Source organism: Phytophthora infestans, genomic scaffold (genome assembly GCF_000142945.1).
Source record: "Phytophthora infestans T30-4 supercont1.6 genomic scaffold, whole genome shotgun sequence".
Lineage (NCBI taxonomy): Eukaryota > Oomycota > Peronosporomycetes > Peronosporales > Peronosporaceae > Phytophthora > Phytophthora infestans.
The window spans coordinates 1,474,227-1,497,282 of record NW_003303753.1 but is presented as its reverse complement, the minus strand read 5'-3'; the positions used below and the strand labels follow the sequence as shown (position 1 = coordinate 1,497,282).

Here is a 23,056-nt window from a genome sequence, read left to right as displayed (position 1 = left end):
GGGCATGTGTCGGATATCGAGCTATTCCGCAAAAAATCAGTGTTTCCACTCCCAGAACACAAAGAAGTCCGAAGTGGAGAAGCGTCTACACGACGCGGGACCTCTGGTGACTAAGTACCCCAATGAGTGGGCGCTACTCACCGACAAGGGATACCAGGAATTGTCATCGCATTTCCGTGCCATCACTCCGCACAAGAAACAGCCAGGTGAGACGCTTTTGATCGAGCAGCTCGAAGAGAACGACAAAATAGCACACGATCGCGTTCTTGTAAGAAATTTTTTTGTCCGTCTAACCACACTCTGTTCTGTGTGCTCTGACAAGTATCGCCGGGCTGAATTCAGCTACGACACCTTGTTTAGGACGTGCGTCGCTCTCACAAACTTCCATGTGCACTGAAATCCGCTTCGGGATGGGGATTGCGACTCTTACCGCGACTATCTTGGTCGCTTACTAAAGAGATGGCCTCTAAGCGCAAGACTTCTCAACAGCGCCACCGTAGTCGTCGAGACCAGCGCCTTCGGAGCATGTTCCGTGTTCGCCACGAGCTGGAAGAGCCATTATCAATGCGCCATCAAAGTGAGAGCAGCTCCAACGATAGTGATGAGACACTGTTTGGTCACTGAGAGCCATCAAAGCTGCACTTGTAGGAAATGAGGGTCAGTATTGCAAATGCATTAACTGTATTCGTGTTTTGGCTCTGTATTAAGTTGTATGGTGCTCAATTGTCAAAAGCAGACTAACATCGGAAATTCCTCATATCGTTTGAATTGAATTTGCCCTCGCATTTCTTCATTTTATATCACGATAGTACAGCACATATTTGACTGTGGCTGTTATAGCGGTAAGAGCCTACCAACTGGGTTTGAGATCTATTGAGATACTGGCTTTTCGAGTTGGGCGTCACTGGTGCCCATCTGGGCGCTGGATGGTGGCCTGACGGGTGCTGCAAGTTGCAGCCTGCAAGCCTATTTGGGCATTGGTTGGGTACAAATGGCTCGTCTCAAGTTTCTGAGCGATGAGTTTTTATGATGTTGCTACTAACATAATAAAACCGGTAAGCTCTTCATTTATTGCATCGGATTTAATCGAATCGCGTCGAGACGTGCACTCCTTTTTTTGGATCTCCCCAGTCCCAAAGTGAAGTGAGCGAGTGCAGAATTCGAGAAGGACGGACGGTCATAGATAATCAGCGCAACTACAAGAAGCACAAGATGACGCAGGACGCAGTGCGCGTGAGCGCTGTCACGCTGCTGTTAGGCGATGAGGCGCGCGAGCTGCTGCTGTGTCCCGGTCTACCGCTTCCCGAGCTGCTGCAATGCGTCGCAGCGGGCTTCCCAGACGTCAACAAAACGCCAGTGGCGGTGCGGCACGCCTCCAGCCACGTATTCTATCCGCTGTCGCTGCTGTGTCGTTCACCTGAAATGTTTGAGAACGCTTCGCTTTACCTCGTGCTGGACGGCGAGCCCGTGGAGACCCATGAGGCCATTAGGAAGAGCAACAGACACAGACATCGCACCCATAGCCGCAAACGCGGCGCCAGGGCCCGCGAGACGCCCGACCGACGCGAGTATCAGGCAGTAACGACGAACTCCGACGCGAACGAAGAGGACGAGGACGTCGACGACTCTGGGGACGAAGAGGAGAAGGATTTGGAGGCTGCGTCCACGGAGGACGAACTGGATCTCGATCTATCGGACTTTGAGCTGCCGCAGCTCGTCGATGTGTTCACACAGGCCTGTCCCACTGGCGCATTGGACCGTATCACGTTCAACCGATGCCTGGAGAAGATTCTGTCGCAGTCTGGACGCTACGATCCACAGGCGCGGAAGATGTTCGCCAGGCTGTTCAGCATCTTTGAGGAGCAGAGTTTGCGCAAGGATATCGTGGATGTGGCTGACTTTCTTGGAGGCGTCTCAGTCTTTGCGTGTGGAGAGCGCGACGAGAAGATCCAGTTGACGTTTGAACTCTATGACGTGGACAGCGATGGGCTCATCTCGAAGGAAGAGATGACGAAATACCTGACGGCCGTGTTCTTGGTTATCGGAGAGTCGACGCCGGAGCTTTTCCAGCAGCACAAGTACGTTGCCACCTCTTTTTCGTTTTTAATTATTCTGATTGGTACTGGTGACTAACCGGTTTTTCTCTATTATTTCTAGCATAAATCCAGCAGAGTTGGGCGTTGTGACGGCGAGTCAGTGTTTTGCAGAGTCGACACTGAATCGGGAGGGAAAGCTGTCGTGCGAGGCATTCCGGGAATGGTATTCGAAGCCAGGACCGACTCAACTTGTAGCCGCCAAGCGTGGCAAAAGCAGTGCGAAAACAAGTCGTGGGCAGGCTTCGGAGGGTCTGGACCTGGCCACTTTGCGCGAAGTGACGGGTCTGTCTGCCTTGAGTGCGTCTGACCTATTCTCCATCTTCAGCGCTTCAGCGACTAGTACTGGCGGCAACAAGGAGGCGCTTACCCGCGCCGAGTTCAAACGATGCTTCTATGTCATTTTAGAGAGGCTAAACCGGAAGCCTACTCGCCAGATTGCGACGTTCTTGGATCGTCTATTTGATGCGTTCGACGAGGATGAAAGCGACTCTGTCGACTTTGTGGAGTTAAGCAGCGGTCTTTCGGTGCTGTGTGGTGACTCAAGGGAGGACAAAGTGATGGCCGCTTTTTCGCTTTTCGACACCGATAGCGATGGATACATTACACAGCAGGAGATGGAGACGTATCTGGCCTCGGTCTTTAACGTCATGTATGAGACCACCCCAGCTAGTAGGCAATCGATTGGTGTTGACGCTAAAACGCTTGCTCACTACACAACGATGCAAGCTTTTGAAGATGCGGACGTGGACAGGGATGGAAAGCTGTCGCTAGAAGAGTTTCGTTCGTGGTATTGGGTGTATGGACGGTACTACCAGCAGCCCACGATGGGTCCATCTACTGGTCTTTATCGCCAGCCTGGTACGAGTGGCAACCAGGCATTTGGAACGTCCAACTTTGTCGCATCACTCACAGGTCTGCGAGACCGAGCACCGAGCGACGTTTTCGAGATCATTGCGGCGAAAGTAAACGAAGATGGTGTCTTGTCTCGGGAAGCTTTCTTCTCGATTGTTGATGAGCTCGTTGAGGAGCAAGCCGCGACTACGAAGCGCAAACTGAGTGTCGAGGAAAAGAACCAATTGCAGAAGATCATGGAGACCGTTTTCGACGGCTTTGACACTGACCACGATGGGTTCGTTGATTTCTGCGAGCTGTCGAGCGGCATTTCAGTTCTTTGCAGCGGGTCTCAAGAAGAGAAGATCAAGGCGACGTTCACCTTGTTTGACATCAACCGAGATGGCTTCATCGCGCGCGATGAAATGGAAACATACCTGGCTTCAGTATACCGCATTGTTTTCATGACTTCTCCTGCCACGATGCAGCAGCTTGACGGGATTTCGCCGCAAGAACTCGCTCGAGTTACAACAGCTGAGGCGTTTACGCTGGCTGATACAAACCAGGACGACCGCTTGAGTTTCGAGGAGTTTACCCAATGGTACAGCTCTCAAGGTGCACCTGAGCTACCTCTGATGCAGCCACAAGAGCAAGGCGCGCCAGCATCCTCGAATGGCGCGGTGTCGTCCCCTCGAGTGTCGTCGATGTCGTCACGAGGAGCTCTCTCTGAAATGAAGGAGCTAACGAACCTTGGAGCGTACGACGTTAACGACATCTTTGAGTTCTTCCGAGCTTCGGCGGATAGAGCGGGCAACGTCTCGCAGCCAGTTTTCTTCCGTTGCTTCAACAAACTACTAGCGAAAGACGGACGAGTTGGTCGCGAGACGCAGATGAGGACCCAGCAGCTTTTAAAAGAGCTTTTCGAGCTGTTTGATGCAGATAAGAATGGAGTCGTCGACGTGCAGGAGCTCGGTGCTGGACTCTCGATTCTCTGCGGCGGAAGTCGAGCCGACAAGGCGAAATCCATGTTCACTTTGTACGATGTCAACTACGATGGCTACATCTCTCCCGAAGAAATGACTTCATACCTGACGTGTGTCTTTAAGGTGATGTTCAAGGCTTCTCCAGAGCTGCCAGCGAAGACGGGAATGACGCCTGAGCAGCTCGCAAGGACGACGACAAGGGAGTGCTTTCGAGTGTTCGACCAAAACCGCGATGGACAACTGAGTTTCGATGAGTTCCGAGTTTGGTTTGAGCAGCAAAACCCACACACTCAACGTCAGCAAGTCCCAATGTCGAACGGTACCAGTGGCTCACGTGCTGGTGCTCCTGCTGCCATGTCCTCGTCAGGCTCGAGTGAGGCGAATACGCAGAGTATAATCTCGCTTGACGTCGCAAAGAAGCTGTCTGGTCTGGAGGCAATGTCTCTGGATGAGGTGTCGGACATCTTTGGCTCGGCAACCGGTGGAGGCAAAAGGATCTCGCGGCGTATCTTTGACGAGTGCTTTTACAAGCACATTTGCAGCAAGGCCACACCGGACTTGTCGGTAGATGACAGCACTCGCGTGCATGAAGTGATTGACCGGCTCTTCACCGCATTCGACACGGAGCAAAAGGGCATCGTGGACTTGAACGAGCTAATCAGCGGCTTGTCCATTCTGTGTGGCGCCTCTACCCGAGATGAGAAGGTTCTGGCAGCATTCAAAGTGTACGACACCAATCGAGACGGCGTGATATCAGAGGACGAGATGACTCATTACCTCGGGTCGGTGTTTAAGTTGCTCTACGCACTCGATCCCACACGACAGCAACAGCTTGGAATTTCGGCGAAAACTCTGGCGGCAGTAACAGCCAACGAGATTTTCGAAGTCGCGGACGTCAACCACGATGGCAAGCTGACGTTTGAGGAGTTCCAGAAGTGGTACTCGAGGCCAGAGCAGTCGTCATTCAACGAGATTGTGGCCCCTTTGGATCTGAACGAGGTGCGTCAATTGACGAATCTGGGAAACTTGGACGTGGTCGAAGTGTTTGAACGCTTTGCCGAGCATGCAGATGAGGACGGGATGCTGAACCGAGAGTCGTTTGACAAGTGCTTCTTTGAGATCATCGAGATGGCCCACCCACGCACGCAGATCGAGAAGCTGCGCGCTAAAATGGTGGCCGACCGCTTGTACGACGTGTTTGACCGTGATGGAAACGGGCAGATCGACTTCAGTGAGCTGGCTAGCGGACTCTCCGTGCTCTGCAAGGGCGCACGAGATGCCAAAGTGAGAGCAGCGTTCCGGCTGTACGATTTTAACGAAGATGGGTTCATTTCGCTTGACGAGATGAAGCGATATCTGACGTCTATCTTCAAGGTGTTGTACGAGGTGCAGCCCGAAATGAGGCAGGAGACTGGTGTCTCAGCTGAAGAACTGGGTGTCGTTACTGCGGAGCAGGCGTTTCTGGAAGCGGATTCGAACCACGACGGCAAGTTAAGTTACGACGAGTTTTTGACGTGGTACAACTCCCCGGCCCAGGCAGGAATTAGCAGTGCTGTCGCGAAGAACGCGATTGTTGACTCGTCCCTGCACTGGATGCCGCTCAACGAAATCAAGCAGCTCACGAACCTTGCTCAGTATGAACCGGAAGAAGTGTTTGAGATCTTTGCCGGCGAAGCGGATGAGGACGGATTGCTGTCGAGAGACGCCTTCAATGAAAGCTTTCGCAAGGTGATTGGTGGTCAGAAGTCCCAGGGAGCACGAACGTCGGATGCTGAAACACAGAAGAAGCTGCGAGAAGTCATTGACGGTCTCTTTGACTTGTTCGACAGAGACAATAGTGGCGCTGTGGACTTTGGAGAGCTTGCTAGCGGGTTGTCGGTGCTTTGTGGTGGTACGAAAGACCAAAAGGTGAAGGCGGCTTTCTCGTTATTCGACTTCAATGGCGATGGGTTTATCTCGCTAGAGGAGATGACTCGATACCTCACGTCTGTCTTCCGTGTACTCTTCCAAGTGTCTCCGGACACCCAATCCCTTGGTGTCACTCCAGAAGAATTGGGACAAGTGACCGCGCAACAGGCCTTTGCTGAGGCTGATCAGGACCATGATGGCCAACTGACACTGGAAGAGTTTCAGCAATGGTATCAGCAACCAGGTGGCATCGGTGAGGTTGCGAAGAACGGGGAGCAGTTGTTTAGCTTGGCGGAAGCCCGACGACTAACGAATCTGCAATCATTCTCGCCCATGGAAGTCTTTGAAGCTCTCGCGGAGTGCGCCGACGAGCAAGGATACGTGTCGCGAGAGGCGTTCGATAAATGTTTCCGGAAGATCATCTCGACGAACCAAGGTATCAAGTCCGAGGAGTACCAACGGATCAACACCGTTCTCAACCGTCTATTCGAGCTTTTCGATGTCGACAAGAACGGATTGGTTGACTTTAGCGAGATTTCGAGTGGTCTGTCAGTTTTCTGTGGTGGCTCTTCCGAGGAAAAGATTCGCGCTGCGTTCGCCTTATATGACTTCAACGCTGACGGGTTTATCTCGATGGAAGAAATGACGCGGTATCTGACTTCTGTTTTCCGCGTGCTCAAGGAGGCGTCGCCTTCTGGTCTGCAGCAACTGGGGCGCGAGTCCCCCGAGGTGCTGGGCGTGCGTACGGCTCAGCAAGCGTTCGCTGAAGCCGATCTAGACCACGATGGTCGATTGAGCTTCCCGGAGTTCCGCAAGTGGTACACTCGATCCAACGCCGCTAACATGGAGCGACTCATCCAGAATAACATCCCAGAGTGGCTCTCGCTGCGTGAGGTGCGACGTCTGACAAACTTGGAGTCGTTCTCGGCTCAACAGGTGCTGAACACGTTCGCCAAGTTCACAGCCGCCGATGGCACCATGGACAAGGAAACGTTTCGACAGGCTTTCGATCACTTTAAAGTCGAGTCTGCAGTGCAGGAGTCGAGGGAAAGGCTGCAGCTACTAGTGGATCGCATCTTTGAGCTGTTCGACAAGGACAGGAATGGGCTGGTGGACTTTAACGAACTGGCAAGTGGATTGTCGGTGCTGTGCGGGGGAAGCCAAGCTGATAAGGTGCGCGCTGCCTTCAACTTGTATGACGTGAACCATGACGGCTTCATTTCGCTGGGCGAAATGCGCCTCTACCTCACGTCAGTCTTCAAGGTTCTCTTTGAGGTGAATCCTGACAGTGAGGCTCGAATGAGCGTGACTCCCGAGGAACTGGGCGAGATTACTGCAGAGCAGGCTTTTGCTGAAGCAGACCACGACAGGGATGGGAAGCTTTCCTTCGAGGAGTTCAGCCAGTGGTATATGCAGCCGAAACGGGTGGGCGATCTACCTGTGCCCGCTGTTTTGGGCGAGCAGGAGCAAGAACAGCAGCCGCGAAAAGTTCTACAACATAAACCCGATTGGGTGAGCTTGGACGTGGTGAAGCAGATGACGAACCTGGAGAAGTACTCAGCTGACGAAGTGTTTGAAATCTTTGCCAACCGTTGCTCCGAGAATGGTACGCTGTCCCGTGAGGCCTTCGAGGAGTGTTTCGAGCAGCTTGTGGACGAGCAGTACAAGAACGATGAAGTGAGTTTGGAACGATTGCGGCTTATTCTGAACAGGCTGTTCGTCATCTTTGACGAGAATCTCGATGGCACCGTTGATTTCTGTGAGCTGACTAGTGGGTTATCGGTGCTCTGCGGTGGCTCTCGGGAGGAGAAAGTTCGCGCAGCCTTCTCGCTGTATGATCTCAATCAAGATGGGTTCATTTCTCTGGACGAGATGGTGCGCTATCTGGCGAGTGTCTTTAAGGTTTTGTACGAGACCGGTCCAGGAACGGATCAAACACTTGGCGTGCAGCCAGAGGAGCTAGCCACAATTACAGCCGAGCAATGTTTCTTGGAAGCAGACCTGAACGAGGACGGGAGGCTGAGCTTTGACGAGTTTGTAGCTTGGTACTCTAGGTCGTCGGGGTTTGAGGCACCTACTGCAGGTGCAAACAGTATTCTTGGACAGCCGCAAGCGCCAAATGGCAACACTAGCGAAAGCCAAAGTGACGGGTCGTTTTCACGCGATACTAGTAAAGTCGGCAGCTACAGTGGATCACCAGCTCCAGAATCGCCAAGAAAAACAGTGTGGGGTGTTGGAAAAGGCCCTCATCCGAGCGGCATTAGCACCGCCCCCGTTTGTTTTCCGTCCGACAAGATCTACGGAATAACGGGCTCCAACGGTGACGCTTTGCTCTCGCCAAACTCAGCGTCTGCGTTGAATATGAACAGCTCGAATATGGAGCACGTCCGACAACTGCTCAAACTGGGCACGTATGAGGTCAACGATGTGCTGGAGATCTTCGCTGAAGCTGCTCCCTCTGGCGAGTTAACGTTTGCAGCTTTCAAGAAGTGTTTCGATCAGATCATTCGGTTGGCAGGTGGCCATGAGTCACCGGAAGAGCGGCAAGAGGCTGATGGGATGATTCGAAGACTCTTTCGTACATTCGACACAGATGACAGCAACACCGTCGACTTTGGCGAACTGGCCAGTGGCCTCTCTGTGTTGTCTGGCTCGAGCATGGACGACAAAGTTCGTGCAGCGTTTCAGCTCTACGACATCAATGGCGACGGGTACATCACGCAAGAAGAGATGATAAGCTACATGACGTCGATCTTCAAGGTCATGTACGAGACGACCGATAGCACGAAGACCAAGATCGGTGTGTCTCCCGAAGAGCTCGCCCGTGTGACTGCAGACCAGTGCTTTAAGGAAGCAGATCTGAATGGAGACAACAAGCTCAGCTTTGACGAGTTCAAGAAGGTACGGAAAACGTTATGATGCTGAATTGTGGCTTTGCGATGACGGCTAATGATGTGATGCTTGCGGTTGCAGTGGTGCACTTCTGGACTGTGAAGAAGCCGGTACTATTAGGAGCTTGTGAAACTAAAACGAATGCATTCCTATTGAGCGCTTGAGTCGACGATTCTTCTTCACTGGACAACTTGGATGTCTTCTTGCAGGAAAACGTCGCCGACATCGACGTCGATGTTCATGTCAAAATCAAGCTTATCGATCCCGATGCCTCCCTCTTCCATCATGAGATCAGTTAGGGCATCGAGCAGACTCTCGCTGACATCAGCTGCCATTGCACAGAAGCGATGAGTCGTGCGTTAAGCGAGCGTCAAATTTCTTACCATGGGCATCGAGTAGACGATTGCGAAGTTCCTTTTGCTCTTGCTCCGCACGGTCGGTAAATTCTTGAATAGCGGCCGCTCTTGTAAGGAACTCATCTTCTTTATCACCATCCTAAGTATGAATTCGCTTTAGAATAGACTGACACAAACGCGAAAGACTCGATTGAGTGTGGTACTGTACCTACCAGAGCGCACAAGAGTTTCATTTCGAGTTCCTCCTCTACACCACTAAGACTGCCGGAGTCGCACACGTGAAAGACTGCGTTAGATCGTGCGTGATAAGTGTGTTAAGTGAGATCGTACCAATCTTCTCGGCAGTCAGGAGAAGGGGCCACAACACTCAACTCGTCATCAGTAGCAAAACCTGGAAATGTTTGAGCTGGCTTGAAAGCTGGCGGTACGAGAGGTGCAGACACGACGGAGTCCTCGTTCTCATGGCTAGCCCCCCCTGAAGAACCCCTGCTCAAAATATACCGAAGAACGAGGCATCAGACACCAACCGCATCGTCCTCGTGTACAACGATGCTCTTACCCTGCTTTGGTCACTCCATCGGCCATGTCGTTGGGATCTGCGAGGCACTGTACTATTCCAACTACATGTAGGCACAACGCCTCTATTAACCTCCTAAATCCTTCTTTGATCTCATTGTTCGGACGTACCGTCTTGAATCTTGCTCTTTTTCGATGCTGAAGCCGCCGCCGTTGATATAGCCAGCAAGCTTCTCTTCTTCGAAACAATTCCGTCGCTTATCTTCGTACGCATAGTACCAACATGTTTTGTATTCTCAGCGCCCGCCCCAGATTGTTTGTCAATATCCTTGCCCTTCTCATATGCAGCCTTCTTCAACGTGAAGCTCAGATTGGCGCGTCCAGTTTTTCTCGGGAACACAGTCTTCTTGTCCTGGGTAACAAGTTCAGCTGCTTTTCTCTTTCTTGTTGCGGATGATTTGGTTTCTGCGCGGGATGCAAACGGTAGGGCCGCTTTTGCTTGTGGCTTGAATAGTGACTCCTTATCCGTTGCTTTTCTTTCAATTGCCCCCTTGCTCAGTTTCTTGGTCGGTGCATTGGCAGAAAACTTGCCCAGCAACGACTTTGAGCCTGTAAATGCACAGACTGCTGCCGTCGTTTTCCCCATTTCAGTCAGCTTGGACTGAAACTTCATACAGCTGTATCCCGTGTTCTTCTTCGTTGGTGGATTATCCGCCGCTAGCGGTCGCATGACGCTGTTGACAGCGAAGATGCTCGGCTTTGCGTTCTCTGTACGAGCACAAGAACGCATTAAGCACCATAAATCCAGAATGTGCAGCCACAAACTGCAAGCGCTCACTTTTCTCTATAGGTACGCCTCCTCCAACTGACAAGAGGAACTTGGCCTTGGGCTTCGTGTCCCGATTCGATTGCCTAAGTAGCGGCAACGGATCTTTTGACGTGCGTAGCTTCAATTTCCCTTGGGCGGGGCCGCCATTGCCCTTGTCAAAAGTCGTGAGCCCTCTGGCCCCTTTCTTAAAGCCGCCACCGAATCTCTCCATGGGGATATTTCCACTGTATCTTCTACTGGATGCGCACTTTGACTTGGATGCGGCAAAATGCGGAATGGGACAGAGATCAGAAGGCGGATGAGCAAACTTCAACTTGTTGGGTCAAGAGTGATGGTCAGGGAAACCTGTCACTTTGTTACTTTGTAGCGTCGCGCTGTCTTCGGTACATTGCTATGAGGACGAGTTCTGCCTGGGCTCCGAGGGTGTCGTCAACCTGCCGCAGGTTTCGAGCCCGCACCTTGACACGAAAATCCTTGGGGCTGAGAGAGGCCAACGAGCGGTTGGTAACCAAGAGAGAGAACAGGCGGTGGTAGGTTAGTGTGTCAGAGTTCAGGCACTGCTGGAGAAGCGATAGTAGTAGATGATCCCATATGAAGCGAACGAACGCGTCACTGGAGCACTGTTCCAGTGTCCAACAGATGTCGGTGATTTCTGGCACCTCAGCCATTGCAGCTAGCCCTACCGTCTCAGCGTCTTGGTCGTGCTGTTGCTTCGTGTGCTGCTGCAGACTTCTATGAATATAGCGCCAATCGCTCTCGGCCAATGTGGACCATCGACAGACAGCTTCAGCTGCAGCTTGTCGAGGTTGCAGGAAGTGCCACTTCGCGCTATCACGCGCTGCTTCTATGGAAATGTCAGTCGGGGCTGCTGCATCTGCACTACAGTAGGTTTGCACATGTACTCCAGGCAAAAAGTTTGCCATGAGCTGCTCTAGTGGAACACCAGCGGGTGGCAGCAGACTCGCAATCTGTAGCTTCGGTCGTGGCAGCAAAAAATCGTCTTCGATGCGCGTGCGCTCGAGACGTAGCCGCCGCGGTGCACGCCTGCGCAAGAAGCACAGCTGCAATACTTGGACGGGTGCTAGTCCTTCCTGGTAGAGGTTGAAGACGCTCGCCGCAGACGTGCTAGTCTCCATTGCAGCATTCACAGGGTTCCCAATGGGGTTGGGTTACCCCAGGGTTACACCCCTTAGGCGCAAAATGTGGGTAATGGGTGGATTATTCAATAACCCATCCACCCTGTGAATGCGGAGTGCGGGGAGCATTATCTTGTATGTATGTGAAGTAGGAAAACTCAGCTCGTAACCCCGGTAAAAATTGGATTTTTTTTGTTATTACTAGCAATAACGTCTCGTAGACAAAGTCTTCATTTTGGTTGTTCCTTTCGTCTTCTTCGTCTTCGTCAATCAGGCGCAGAATGTCATCCAGCTCCGTGTACACTTCAATATCTTCATCGCGAATGTTGCGAGCGTTGAAGTAGATGTGAACGAGTTTTTCAACTCGTTCTGGAGCGAGACGGTTGCGTAGCTTTGAATGGACAAATCCATGAGCGGAGAAGTTTCTCTCAGCCGCCGAACTCCCAGCCGTACAGCGAAACACTCGTTTGGCAATGTCTTGAAGAATAGGAAACTGGTTTAGGGAGCACCAAAAAGTCATACACGGCAAGCTTGCCGTTTTTCAGCAAGGTCCACGTTCGTTGGGTCTCCCCCTTCAGCTCCGCAGCAAAGCGATGGAACCGCACAAGCTCGATAACAACGGCGTCAGCTGTGGCTTCACCTACTTCTCCATTATCACCGTGCCACTCCGTGATAAATTTTTCCACATTGGACCGCGTGTCCGGATCCATTTGCGCGCCACAAAATCGAGGGTCCAGTATGTGTGGAACTCCGTGTGCGTCGCCGTAAACAAAGTCGAACCGCTTGTTGATCAGCGCATGCATACTCTTCACGTCTTTTGCAGGAAGTCCGCACTTTGCCACGGAGTCAAGTAAGTCCAGGAACAGTTGGTAGACTTCAGAAACCGGTGTGCTTTTTTTTTCGAACCGCTTAAGCGGCTCCCCAACGATCTTGAGCAGTGCTGTAGCGCGCTTCAATTTGGGGACGAAATCAGTAGATGTGATGGCGTTGAATACGAGGCGGCGCGTTTTGCGTTTTTTCTTCGATTTAGCCACTAAGAAGTTACGAGTGGAAACTGTCGCAAATAATACTTCTTCGGCCTTTAGAACGGAGTCCAAGCACGCCAACACCGACCCCCATCTTGTATCACCAGGCAACGCCAGAACTCGAAGCCCCATCGACTTCAGCTTTCTGCGCAGTTGAAACCATAGTTTGTGATTCGTCTTAAAAAAGTTCACTATCACCTTGCATGTAGATTGCAACTCATCGAGCCACTTTAAGTGTGCCACCGTGTCCTTCACGAGCAGGTGCAAAGCGTGACAAGCACACCCATGAAAAAACACTTGAAGGAAGTCGGGCTGCAGTTTCTCCCAGTTGTGGAAGTGTTATCAGTAACGACAGCACCGACCTCAAGAAATTTGTACTTGCCAACTACGCGCTTGATACCCATTGCAAGGAACTGTGTGTCGTGAGACTCGCATCCTGTATACACTGACTCCAGGAAAAATGTCTTATTGCCGGCTACAGCAACATAGTTGATCACCGATAGACCATTTATATCGGTCCACGCATCGGTCAAAATTGTGACGACAACCCCATCAACATCACTGCAATTGACTTATCATAGGCTCGGTCCAAAAACGACGTCGACAGCTAAAACCCACTCGGTAACTGGACGCTCGGATTGAGCAGTTTTAAGGCCTTCAAGAGCGACTCGTGCTCTACCTTGTAGAACGACATGCCTGTCGTAAAGACCCACTGCGCAAAGCTCTCCTGGAACTCCTTCAATGCACTTGGCTGCAGCGATGGCTTGAACATCTCAGTAATCTTAGACTAGGTTGGCAGTTTCGAGCACTTCTCATAAACGTGACGTCTCACACGAGCGATGTGGTTGTGTCCTTGCGTGTGAATAAGCTGTCCGCAACGTAGACACCACACGGTGTTGTCTTGGTCAACTTCGACCAGTCGCCAAGCTTCATCTTTCTGGCGTCCTCCGTGGTGGGGGCGTTAATTGATTACACGCGATGCACGGGAAGTGACGGCTTGCTGGGATTCTTCGGCAGACGAGACGGATGGCATCCGATTAGCTGATCCTGATCCAGTAGGATGGAAGGACGTCTCCGTGATAGGGGCGGAAGTAGTCATGGCGAGGTGTTTCTCGTGGTGCAAAAGAAAAAGTGAGAAAAGTCCTGCCACCGATGTCGCTGCAAAAATGCTGCGGTGGACATCCATTTTAAGAAAGCAACTCGTAGAGGATGACTGGAGGAGGTCTGCTGTCGCGCTATTGAATTGCGAATTGAATTGCTCTTCCTGTGTATTAAACACAATTTCCTAATATTGACTAGACACTGTTTTTATAAGTGAATAGGGCTGCAAAAACCCATTATCCATTCACCCCAGCAACCTCTTCGACCCACCCAATGTCTTTAGAAAACCCGGGTTTTCCAGAACACTGAGCATTCATTGTAAAATAGTATTATAGTGACTTTAGTTTATCCAATGAAAAACAATAAAGTAGAAACTGACGGGTCACTCTTGTGGTTTTTAATTGGCTTGACTATTCACCAATAATAACTCGTGTTTTGACCAGCTATATTAACCCTACCCGCACATCGTGTTCGTATTGCTTTCATTTCGCTAATAGCTTTGATACGATGACTGCACTTGTGTTCGACGAGTCCCAATTCACCTCGCTAGAGGCGTATGTCGACGCTCTCAATACGCAGCTGGAAGAAAAGACGGCACAGGAGATCGTGCAATGGACATTTGATACCTTTGGTGCGCGCACGGTGCTCAGCTCGAGCTTTGGCATCCAGTCGGCCGTCATGTTGCATCTGACGCGTAGTGTGAGTAAGGATATCCCCGTTGTATGGGTCGACACAGGATACCTGCCCAAGGAGACGTATCAGTTCGCGGCACACCTGACAAAATTGCTGGATTTGAATGTGCGCGTGTACCAGTCGCCTATTACGCCCGCGCGCATGGAAGCTCTCTACGGCAAGCTCTACGAGATTGAAACGCCGGAAGCGCATCGCCAGTACGGGTATATGCGCAAGGTGGAGCCCATGCAGCGCGCACTTGATGAACTGAATGCTGCAGCGCTGCTCGTAGGTGTGCGCGCCGACCAGACGCAGCACCGTCAGCACATGAAGCACGTCAATGTGTACGAAGGTCGCCTTAAGATCTGCCCCATCCTCAATTGGAGTAAGCAGGAGATTGAGCAATACATGACTGCAAACCAATTAGAGTATCACCCACTAAAGGCGCAAGGATACGAGAGTGTTGGTGACGCACACTCCAGTCGCCCTGTGACTGAGGCAGATAAGGGCAACGACCGCGCTGGAAGATTCAACGGCAAGCAACAGGAGTGCGGATTGCACTTGGACATGCACGGTATGAAGCTCGAGGACTTGAAGTTCGACGACCCATTGGCACTCTCTGAGCGTGACCTGGAGCTACTGAAGCTCACAAAGCAAGCAAAGGGCATCACAATATTCACCAAGCCAACGTGCAAATATTGCCTGGCTGCCAAGGACGTCATGCGCGAACGTGAGTGGGAATTTGACGAGGTGAGCGTCCCCACCGAAGTGTCCATCCAGTCACTAAAGCAGATCGTCGGCCAATCCGTCACAACTGTGCCCCAGATCTTCTTGGACGGCAAGTACATTGGAGGATACACCGAGTTCGTCGCACACCTCGGAATCCCGTCGCTCTTCGCCTAAATTGCGACCCATTCACAGCCTAACAGGTCTCACCGCGATCGTAAATATCAGTATACCTATAAGAAATAAACCTTGCGAGTTCAGCTGGTCTCAATCGGCACTGCGCTAGCTTCGCCTCCTTCTTGAGCTGCATGACCAGATGTCACAGCGTCGTGAGGGTCTTCTTTAGCCTTGCCGTTCGGTTTTGTAGTAGACTCTGCAGCACTTGTTGTAAGTGTCTCTTCCTCGTCCTCACCTCTGTCTTGAGATGGCTGCGAGTAGCTGAGCAGACGAAGAAGACGCAGCATCTTCTGCAGTGTCAGTTCAAACAAGACGTGTGAGTTGTCCATTCGATCGCGAGCATCCGGAGACGAGATCTCGTCCAGAGCTCGTCGAAGATGCACGTGTGTGTCGTAAATGTCTTCCTTGTCTCCATCTACTGCTTCAGTGTCACCCTGACGCTGCTTCGTCGTCGTTTCTGCGTCGATGTCGCCCTTGCGGTCCAATCTGAACTTGACACAGCCGCCACTAGCCTCTTCGTCAACCTCAGCTAGCACCAGAACACTCGCAGCACTCGTAGCGACATTGATGGCTTCGTCTTCTCCAGCCTGCTGCTGATTGCCTTCATGCTCGTCCATCATGTATGGCCACGCCATTTCTTTGACTGAGAACACGATCTGTTTGCAGCTGCCAACCGCCCCTGGCCAGCGTGTGGCTGTCGTACCATTCGTTAGAGCATCCCCGTGGCCATCGGTGATCTCAAAACCCGCGACCACAGTTGCAATCTCGTCAACTACTCGATCTTCCAGCATCTTGAGTTTGGGCACAAAACCATGTCGAGTTGCTTGCTTCTCGTTGGCGTCATGGCTTCCTTCTTCGTCATTGTCGTGCTTCATTTCAAGCGGTGGACATAAATCAACTCCAGCACGAGCAAGACGCGTCAATAATTCTTCGGGAGGCATTGCTTCCTTTCTCAAGGCTTCGAGCTGTGGAAGTGCTGGCTCTACGAGTCTGGCACCTTGTAGCGTGATCTCAAACTGAATTCGGGGAAACATCGCCGTGTTCAGTGTTAACCGTGCACGCATATCTCCAAGATCATTGTCTCCAGACGAATCTGCAGCAGCAGCTCGTCGTGGACTGGTGTCCATACAGAGTCTCCACGACCGTTTATGATAGTTGCGATCACGTCGAACAAGTAATGCCAAGTGAGTCAAACGCAATGTACTGAAGCTCACGGAGTTGATTTCTTCTCGGTAGACGACGTCGGTCACACCTTCTTCTTCCCAACGCATTCGTGTAGCATCCCACCAGCCAATCCGAGGAAGTTCAGCACTTCCAGCACGGATGCATGTCGTCGGAGCATACAGCACGTCCTTGGGCAATGTGAGACTAGCTTTGATCGGTAAAGCAGCAGAAACGACCATCCCATCCAAAGGATAATGCAGTCGCTTAAGCTGTTCACGTGCATCTGGTACCTCCCGCATGATCCAGCCACGCGCACGCTTCGGAGGTGACGGCACAGCTAGCAACTCCAGTGTGAAGACTCCACCCAGCGCTATATCACTACCACCACCTTGTGACAATGACGAGAACGCGTCAAACGGCCAACGAGTCACACGAAGCGCTAAGGATTGAGTGATGACAGCTTTCGGGAGATCGACGTATACACCCAGCTCTGGAAATTCTACGCGCTTGTTACGCGAAGATCCCTTGGCAAGCAGGTTAACCCACAGGCCAAGCTGCACCCAGCCCGTGTTGGGAGACGCACTAGCTAGTTTCACCTCTCCACGAGACGGATTAGCGTTGTTCGACATTGTAGACGACAAGTCTGCGTACTCGTCAGCGTACTGGAGCACATGCGCAGTGGTGAGGTCCACTTTTTTAACAACAAGCTCTTGGAGTCGAGAGATGAAGCGTGTGCACTGCGCTCGCAGCGGGTCGTCGTTAGTAGCACTTGCGTTGGAAGCTACAAACGTCAGATCCTCCATAACCTCCGTTGCGCTCTCGCAAGCTGCAGTGACGGCTGGCAAGTCCAGCTCTACCGTGGCGGTATCAAGCTGCCACGAGTTCAGGAAGGAGTTCATGTCACCCTCAGCCTGTGCGTCAGGTCGTGGTTGACAGGCCAAGTAGTTGTCCCAGTCCTTCGCTTCCTTCTGCGCGCGTAGCAGCTCAGCGAGACGCACCGCCCTGGCCTCCATATCATGACGGGCTTCTTCGTGCTCGAGGGCCAGACGCGCCAGCTCGGCAGCGCGCTTTTTTGCGTCCTCCTCACGTCGACGAGCCGCCTCTATCTCGCTTTTGAGTCGAGCTTCTTCGATGCGTTTCTCCTCCTCAGCTCTCAGACGCGCCTCCTGCTCCTCTTGCAGACGTCGCTCCTCCTCGAGCTCCTCCTTGGTCTTCTTGGGAGCCTTGGCTTTCTTCTTGGGACCCTACATGCAAGGGAAATACACATTAGATGCAATCAGAGGAAGCAAAGGAACGAGGACAGCGTTACCATGGTCAACGCGCCGCTTCAACTCAGCGGCTCAACAGCTAGCTTCAATCCTCACTTTAGTGACGCGCAAGTGATGTTGGAAGTCTTCAGAACATAGCGCCAGTGGGTGTGGTGTTTTCCGGAAGTTGAAGTAACACCAAACACCAAGCAGGGCAGGTGGCAAGCCTGCGGGAAACTTGTAGCCTAGTGTATTGATGTAGGCTATTGCTAGCAGATTGTAGAGTGAGAGGATAAGTTAGTCGTCACCAACCCTCCGTCTTCAATGAACTGTACAGCTCTGATGCTGGTGACAGCATCAAAGGTAACATGCAAGACAGCCAGAGATTCCACTTGGATCACTGGCGGTCTGTCCTACAAGATCCATGAATATTTAGCCAGGTAGAGGATACTAACTTGGACGCGCCAGAGTCAGGCACCTCTCCGTCTGTGATAAACCTGGATGCACCAGGTTGCTCACTGTCTAGTCGGCAGCTTGATGGCAGTGGAATCCGGCTTGATACCTTTGATTCACCACACAGCCCCCAAAGCTTGATTTCGCGGCCGTACTTCGACTACCCCTATTATAGCCTTGGCAGTCAGATCTATGTCTGGCCCTGGTCGATCATGGAGCAGCTCTTCGCTTCAGCCTTGGATGTTTACTCTCTCGTGCTGGTGAGGGTCACCTGTCTGTTGACTCCAGCAGTTCGTGAGCGAGTACGTCTACTCACACTTTCACCAGTGTTTGTAGTCGGTTGGTTGTTGTCCGATCCAAGTTCAACCCCTGTCATCTGTGGCACAACTGCAGCGGGGAGACTTCTATCGGGTATCTGAACATTTGTTGTTAAACGCAGCGGTCGTCGACGCCTGGACCTCCGGCGACTCTTGTCCGTCGGCCTTACCGTCTCTGTCGCTACTGTCCGTCCTTGTTGAGCTGTTTCTCCAGCCGTGGTCGCGCGCTGCCAGTGTGCCTTGAGCTCTTGATCAGCAGCAGCCACGTACTGGTTCACTAGGATGGGAACGTCCCTAGCCAAACTGGCCAGTGGTTCATAGGAGTCCTCAATGGCCTCGAGTCCTTTCCATTGAACCAAGATTTCAAAATCACTAATTGCAGTGTTCCACCTGTGGCTCTTGAACTTCTCGATCGCCAAGACGATTCCCTGCGACGAGATGTGTTCCAGGAGCTCCTCGGTGACGTCCAGACTGGAGTCTGCATAGAACTTCAGTCTTCAGGCATGGACATCCAACACAGCCCCGGTGATGAGGTGTTTGATTGAGAATGAATGTGCGTCAGCACGTTCAACGCGATATGGTCCCACCCACGTCACAAGCAACTTATTACTCCTCTTCTCGTCCACCCTCGAGCGTAGAACATAGTCGCCTTCCGTAAAATTCACAATATTCTCACCACGTTCTCGTTTCTTGTTCAGCATCCTTTGCTTCATGCGTTGATCCTCAACCACCTTATGCATGGCTTGTATGTTGTTGCGCAGGTCATCGAGAAAACCATTGATCTTGTCACTTGTGGGCACCTCCTTGAACTCCCCAGTACTAGGCAGGTAAAATTCTCGGAGAGGTGTCGGACACGGTAATCCAGTAAATAACTCAACGGGGCTCTATTACCCAACGATGGCACTGCTGTGTGGTTGAGGCTCGATCGTACCATTGGTATCAAGTAGACCCAGTCGCGGTGAGCAATCTTGTACTCCAGGATCATTGTTCGGATCACTTGGAGGATGTCTCTGTTTACGCGCTCTACCGACCCGTCACGGGCAATAGACAGGCGTGAACTCCTGCTGCGCTCGCAGGCGGCGTGAAAGCTCACTCACCACTTCGTTTTTGAAATGGGAGCCTTGATCTGAAATCCATTTCGGTGGCAGTCCAAACCGAGAATGCCAATCAAGGAACGCTTCAACTGTCACTGCACTGTCGGCTGTGTCTGCCGTGACCAGCTCACAGAAATGGGAGGCATGATCTTTAAGCACCAAGATGTACTTGGAGTCTCCAAAACCATCACCCATCGAAAGGAAATCAAAATGTAGCAAACCATTGCGTTCACTGCTTTCAAACGTTTCACCCCAAGGTCTGGGGATGATATTCCCCCCTTTTGAATGCAGGCACAGACGACACTGGCGGACGAAAGTGGACGCTAGGGGGCGCAGGTTCTCCAGCGCAAACAAACGTCGAATATGTTCCACCATGGCGGCAATTCCGCGGTGGCCTTGTGCGCCACAATGTGCAATGATGAACAACCGCGTGATGAGGTCCTTCGCCTCTACAGGAATCCAGACCCGATTATTGAGCGCAAGAACACCAGCCTCAGTACGCTCGACGCCTTGTGGGGGTTCGTATCGGGACTGAACCAGCGAAATCTCTGAAAACGTAGGCCACACAAAATTGGCATCATCCAGAGGGCGAAACGCCGCAATGCTCAGCTCCGTCGCCTCCGTAGTTGACTCTTGCTGATGTGCAGTTGAAGGCGAGCGAATCCTCTTGATCGTGGCGGTGCCAGTTGCGTGATTTCCGGCCAACCTGCTGATCATGTCGGCCCAAACGTTCTGGGGTCCAGCGATATGTTCAATCACGTAGTTGTAGTTCATCAGTTTTAGAGCCCACCGTAACAGTTTTCCTTTCACATGCTTCTTGACATGTTCGTCCGGAGCGAAGACATGGATCAAATTACGATGGTCGCAAAACAATCGAAAGCCCTGGAGTCTCAGCAGCAAGTAATCTAGTTTATCACAGGCGAAAGCGATTGGAAACGCTTCTTTCTCGATCACTGTCCAATTGAGTTGGCTCTCAGTGAACGTCCCGCTCAAACATTCAACAAGCTGGTGCTGCTGGTCCTGGACAGGGACGTTAGGGTTGTAGCCCTTAATTTGAGTCACGATTAGCGCCCAGCCAATATCCGATGCGTCTGTTAGCAGGCACGTAGTTGCTGAATCATCAGGGAAAGCGAGCGTAGCAGATGAAGCCAGCATTGCCTTCACTCTGTCAAATGTAGCCTTCTCATCAGCGCTTAACTCGATCAAAATTCCAGCTGCCGCTCGCTTCGTACGGCGGGTTTTCGCCAAAGCTTCGTCCAGTTTGTGTTGAAGAGGAGAAACTTGACGGGCATAGTCAATGAGACTCTCGCGCATCCAGTTTGTGGCGCAAAGAAATTGCTGCAGCTCCCCAGCCGTACTTGGATATGGCATTGTACAAAGTGTTTCAATCCGGGCAGGGTCGTGACGTACACCGTTGGCATCAATAAACTTGCCGCACCACTTCACGTCCTGTTGGTATAGACTGGACTTCTTCACACTGAGCTTCAGGCCAAACTCATCCAATAGTGAAAACAACTCCTTCCGTTTCTCCAATAAATACGTGTCGATGTCTTCTGCATAAAGTAACAGATCGTCAATCCATACAAGAAGATGTTTGTAGAGCAGTGTAGCAAAGCACTTCTCCATTGTCTTCTGGAAGTAGATCGCAGCATCACCACAGCCTTGGGGGACACGTCGAGGAGTGTAGATCTTCTCATCAGTCATATACGAAAGCCATTCCTGGCAGAACTCAGCAAGAGGTAGCTGCCAGAAACCCTTAATGAAATCGAAAAGTCCAAAGTGTTTGTTTCCACGTGCATTTTCCATTACCAAAGAAAGTATCGGCATCACGGCAGCCATAATGTTCGTTCTTGAATTAAATTCGCGGTAATCCGTAGTCTGACGCATGTCCATTAGCTCTTGAGACTTTTTGACGGGTAATACGGGGCTTGCCCACGGGCTTGTAGGGTTCTCGTAGATCCATCCTAGTTCAACAAGCATAGTGTTAAACTCCCATAAGAATTGGCGAACATGCGGAGGATATTTGCGGGGCTTACATTTGCAAGGCTTAGCCCCCTCCTTCAAACGCACTTCGAGCGGCGGGACACGCGCAGGTGGATCGTCACGGAGTTCCAAACGCCACACATCGTACATGTGTACAATCACTCGCAACTTATCCACTTTGTCCGGTGGAAATACATTCTTCAAGGCCCTTTCTATTAGAACCTCAATTGCAGCACGAACTTCTTCGTCACTGGCCACATGAGTCGGATTTGCAGGGAGTTCGTCAGCTTCCAACTTGAAAGGGTCTCCACTAGTTTCATCATCCACGTGAGAGGCAAGTTGTTCCAATTGACGATCCACATCAATACCTAAAGACGTTAACAGATCTCGTCCAATGATAAATTCATCATCATCCACATCCATGATGAGGCATGGCACAGTTTCCGCTAGTTGTACCGGTCCAGCAGCCGTGTGGATCAAAACATGTAGCAGTGCCTTTTTCGTAGCCGCGACCGGGTGAGAACCATACGCTAGGCTGCGTACCGGTGTGTCCAAAGGAATTTCCTGCGCCGTTGGGTCAACTTAAGCAATGATTTCCACTGCGAACGGCTAATCACGGTATGATCTGAGCCAGTATCTGGGCAACAGGGCAAATCCAAAACGCCATTAATCGTCACAGTACGGGAAGTGGACGGCATCAGCCTTTTTAATCTCTTCGTGCGAGATTTTCTTGCTTTGGACGCCTCACGAAGCTTCCCACGTAGTACGACCTTCTCTGCTTCAGTCGCTTTCGTACAATCGCTGAGCCAGTGCATTTCTTGGCATTTTGGGCATGGAGAAGGTGGCTCTTTACGCGAAGCAGGTTGTTTCTCTTTCTTCTTGTCAGTCTTCTTTTCGACCTTCCTTTCAGCATTCGTCTGCTTGAACTTCTTCTTCTCAGGCTCAGTATTAGCAGCCTTCTTCGACTGGACGGCAGCCTTCCCAGTATCCTTCGCAGATTTGTATTGAGTGGATTTGTCCCTCACCATCAGCCGCATTCGCTTATTTTGCTGGAAATGGCGTTCATGTTGAACAGCCTTCTCGTAAACCAGCGTGTATAGCTCCTGCATGCTCCTACCAGCCTCTTTATGAGTCCACCGAACGGCATTCTTAACGTCCTCCTTCAGAACGGGAGGGTCAAGGCTTGACATGAGGCGTTTGCACTTTTCAGTCTCACCATCAATGCCAGAAAAAACCTCTTCAAGCTAATGTTCGAGGACGATTTCAGCAAAACGCTGGAAGTAGGATAACACGCGGGCGTCTACATCAGTCTCTTTGAGATCCATCTGTAGTTCCCTCGCAAACAGCGCCTTAATGTCAGGTAGATCATCATTTTTGACCTTGCCTAACAGCGCCGTAACCTCAGCGATGAGTTGGTCTTCAGTAACGTCTGCGACGTCTTTACGGAGGCGCAGCGAACAGAACGTCGACAGGAGGTTTAAATCAAACGACTCCTTTACTCCCTGCGTCACCAGGTTATAATCTTCCCCAGAGCTCCGACAGCGGGCTCT

The 23,056-nt window shown here is 51.5% G+C and overlaps 4 protein-coding genes across 4 annotated transcripts; 2 read left to right on the top strand and 2 right to left on the bottom strand.

The window, feature by feature from the left end:
* Positions 1-1,212: 1,212 nt before the first annotated feature.
* PITG_04603 (uncharacterized protein) lies at positions 1,213-8,812 on the top strand (the record flags this gene model as incomplete). Its single annotated transcript, XM_002905312.1, has 6 exons — positions 1,213-1,449; positions 1,552-2,082; positions 2,174-2,287; positions 2,336-4,213; positions 4,301-8,719; positions 8,792-8,812. The coding sequence occupies 6 exons, from the start codon at positions 1,213-1,215 to the stop codon at positions 8,810-8,812; spliced, it is 7,200 nt and encodes a 2,399-aa protein (XP_002905358.1).
* Positions 8,813-10,720: 1,908 nt separating this feature from the next.
* On the bottom strand, positions 10,721-11,547 carry PITG_04602 (uncharacterized protein; the record flags this gene model as incomplete). Its single annotated transcript, XM_002905311.1, has 3 exons — positions 10,721-10,724; positions 10,772-11,249; positions 11,355-11,547. The coding sequence occupies 3 exons, from the start codon at positions 11,545-11,547 to the stop codon at positions 10,721-10,723; spliced, it is 675 nt and encodes a 224-aa protein (XP_002905357.1).
* A 2,085-nt stretch (positions 11,548-13,632) lies between these two features.
* Positions 13,633-15,279, top strand: PITG_04601 (phosphoadenosine phosphosulfate reductase; the record flags this gene model as incomplete). Its single annotated transcript, XM_002905310.1, has 2 exons — positions 13,633-13,703; positions 14,171-15,279. 2 exons carry the CDS (start codon positions 13,633-13,635, stop codon positions 15,246-15,248), a joined length of 1,149 nt encoding a protein of 382 aa, XP_002905356.1.
* A 49-nt stretch (positions 15,280-15,328) lies between these two features.
* On the bottom strand, positions 15,329-17,311 carry PITG_04600 (uncharacterized protein; the record flags this gene model as incomplete). Its single annotated transcript, XM_002905309.1, has 4 exons — positions 15,329-15,652; positions 15,746-16,071; positions 16,138-16,314; positions 16,366-17,311. The coding sequence occupies 4 exons, from the start codon at positions 17,309-17,311 to the stop codon at positions 15,329-15,331; spliced, it is 1,773 nt and encodes a 590-aa protein (XP_002905355.1).
* Positions 17,312-23,056: the final 5,745 nt, after the last annotated feature.